Source organism: Coenobita brevimanus, chromosome 15 (assembly GCF_032717465.1).
Source record: "Coenobita brevimanus isolate Jiangsu-jjx chromosome 15, ASM3271746v2, whole genome shotgun sequence".
NCBI classification, from domain to species: domain Eukaryota; kingdom Metazoa; phylum Arthropoda; class Malacostraca; order Decapoda; family Coenobitidae; genus Coenobita; species Coenobita brevimanus.
The window spans coordinates 1,589,094-1,591,361 of NC_136968.1; the positions used below are offsets into that span (position 1 = coordinate 1,589,094).

Consider the following 2,268-nt stretch of genomic DNA (forward strand, 5'->3'; position numbering starts at 1 on the left):
TTCTCCCAACGGTTCTGCCACTGTCAGAAGCAGCGTTGGAACGCCTCTTTTGGGATGGCACACAACTGGTCCGTCGCATTCCGCATGATGTCTTCTCTGGACTGAAATCTGGTCCCTTTGAGGGGCATTTTCAGCTTGGGGAAAAGCCAGAAGTCACACGGAGCCATGTCGGGAGAGTAGGGAGCCTGACGAAGCACAGGTGTTGTGTTTGGCCAGGAAACTCTGTATCAAATGTGAAGAATGGGCGGGTGTGTTATTGTGATGCAGCTGCCAGTTGCCCGCTGCCCACAGGTCCGGCCGTTTGCGTCGCACAGCGTCACGAAGGCGACGCAGAACCTCTTGGTAATACTCCTTGGTGATGCTTGTGCCGTGTGGTGCGTACTCGTGATGAACCACGCCACTGGAGTCGAAGAAGCGGTCAGCATGACTTTAATATTGCTGCGGACATGCCTTGCTTTTTTTGGCCTCTGGGATGTTGGATGCTTCCATTGTGATGACTGCAACTTGGTTTCTGGGTCGTACCCATAAACCCAGGACTCATCGCCAGTGATCACTGTGTTGAGGAAGTTGGGATCGCTGTTCACGGTCTCCAGCATGTCCTGTGCGATCTCCAAACGGAGTTGCTTCTGCTCAATCGTTAGCAGCTTTGGTACGAACTTCGCTGAGATTCTCCTGAAGCCCAAATCCTCCTTCATAATGGGATGAACGGATCCAATGCTGACGCCCACCTCGTCTGCAAGTTCTCTGATCGTGATTCGACGATCCTGCATCACCAGGGTCCTCAATTGGTCAATGACGATCTCATTTCGGGATGCTGAGGGCCTACCAGAACGTGCTTCACTCTCCACTGATGTGCGGCCATCTTTGAAGCGGTTGTACCACTCCTTTATCTGTGTGTTGCCCATTGCTTCGTCCCCGAAGACCTGTTGAATCTTGCGGATCGTTTCCACTTGGGAATCGCCAAGCTTTACACAAAATTTGATGCAGTAGCGTTGTTCAAGTTTTTCCGTCATTTTGTCAAAAAAGAAAATCTGACAGCGCTCACTTACACTTCCTCACTCATCGGCGGTCTGCCGTCGAATGACAGCTTCTGCTGGTGGGAAAAAATTCACGCATGCGCATTAGGATCACCTACATACGTGCACCAAACCATGCCTCCCTAGCTTCATTTGTTTATGAACGAAAAATTAAGGTCGGATACTTTTTGAACACACCTCGTATACTGAATAAGCACAGTCAAAGGTACGATAATATCTTGAGTCCCTTCAAAGGGATTTCAGGCAATCACATAATCATACTATGGCTCTAGGGCAGTTTTCAATTAGTTTTCATTCTCTGTGGATTTTCGTTTTGTGGGTATGTCTGTTCTGTAATACCACTGTCATCATCATCATCATCATCATCTACACCTCCTTTTCTATTTTTAAGTGGTGTGGGGTAGGGTCCAGAGAGCCACAAAAACTCCATAGAATGAGATTAACAGGTTTGCCCACCTGAACAGGCCACCCTCCATTCACCATTCAAGCCCCCAGAATCAATGTCATGGTTAACTACTTCAAACTGCAAAAATATACGACTGTAAGTAAATTATTTACCTTCCTGATCGTTTCTTATTACTGTGTAGCCCATGCTCCCAGACTAACACCCCCTGATTTACCTCACTGATGACTAGCATACAGAACTACACACACACAGACTGCAGCATCTTCTATTGACTATCATGTTCATTTATCCTATACAAATGTCAAGTAAACGATACTTGGCTGACAAATGTTACTTGGCTGGCTGGGAAGGGAGATGCCAAACCCTTGTTGCTCTGGAAAATGACATGGGCAACACCTCAGAAATATTCCTGGGTCCGTTCCTGTATGTTTAGCTTTTTCCCCCCCGTAAGTAGGGCAACCGTTTCCTGTTATTATCGTTTTCCCAACTTACTTCCCATTTATTCTTGCTGACTGCTCTTTCAAATCTGTGAGTGCTCAAACTCACCAGACAGCCTGGCAGCATTCAACATGATAACTTGGCCCAAGTGAGGTTGAAACACACCAAAGTTGGTTGAAATTGCATCTTAGGTTTAGATTTGGGTGGATTCTGTCTTTAGTCTACCTTTGCCCTAATGAACGGAGACAAAGCATGCAATAGGAAATCAGAAAAAAAAGCAAGAAATCAATACGTAAATTTGGATACGTGAACACTACAGGTAGACTATACCCCGATATACAATCCCCCTTTATGCGATTCTCCGCCTTAGCAACGTAAAGAAATCAA

At 46.3% G+C, this 2,268-nt stretch overlaps 1 protein-coding gene across 1 annotated transcript; it reads right to left on the reverse strand.

Moving 5' to 3' along the window:
* Positions 1-227: 227 nt before the first annotated feature.
* Positions 228-1,013, reverse strand: LOC145390579 (protein GVQW3-like). The gene has a single exon (XM_080265392.1). The coding sequence runs from the start codon at positions 1,011-1,013 to the stop codon at positions 228-230; it is 786 nt and encodes a 261-aa protein (XP_080121518.1).
* Between the last annotated feature and the right edge of the window lie 1,255 nt (positions 1,014-2,268).

What these genes read in the sequence shown, in the direction of transcription:
- LOC145390579 (XM_080265392.1), bottom strand. Translation starts at nt 1,013, where the DNA reads ATGACGGAAAAACTTGAACAACGCTACTGCATCAAATTTTGTGTAAAG.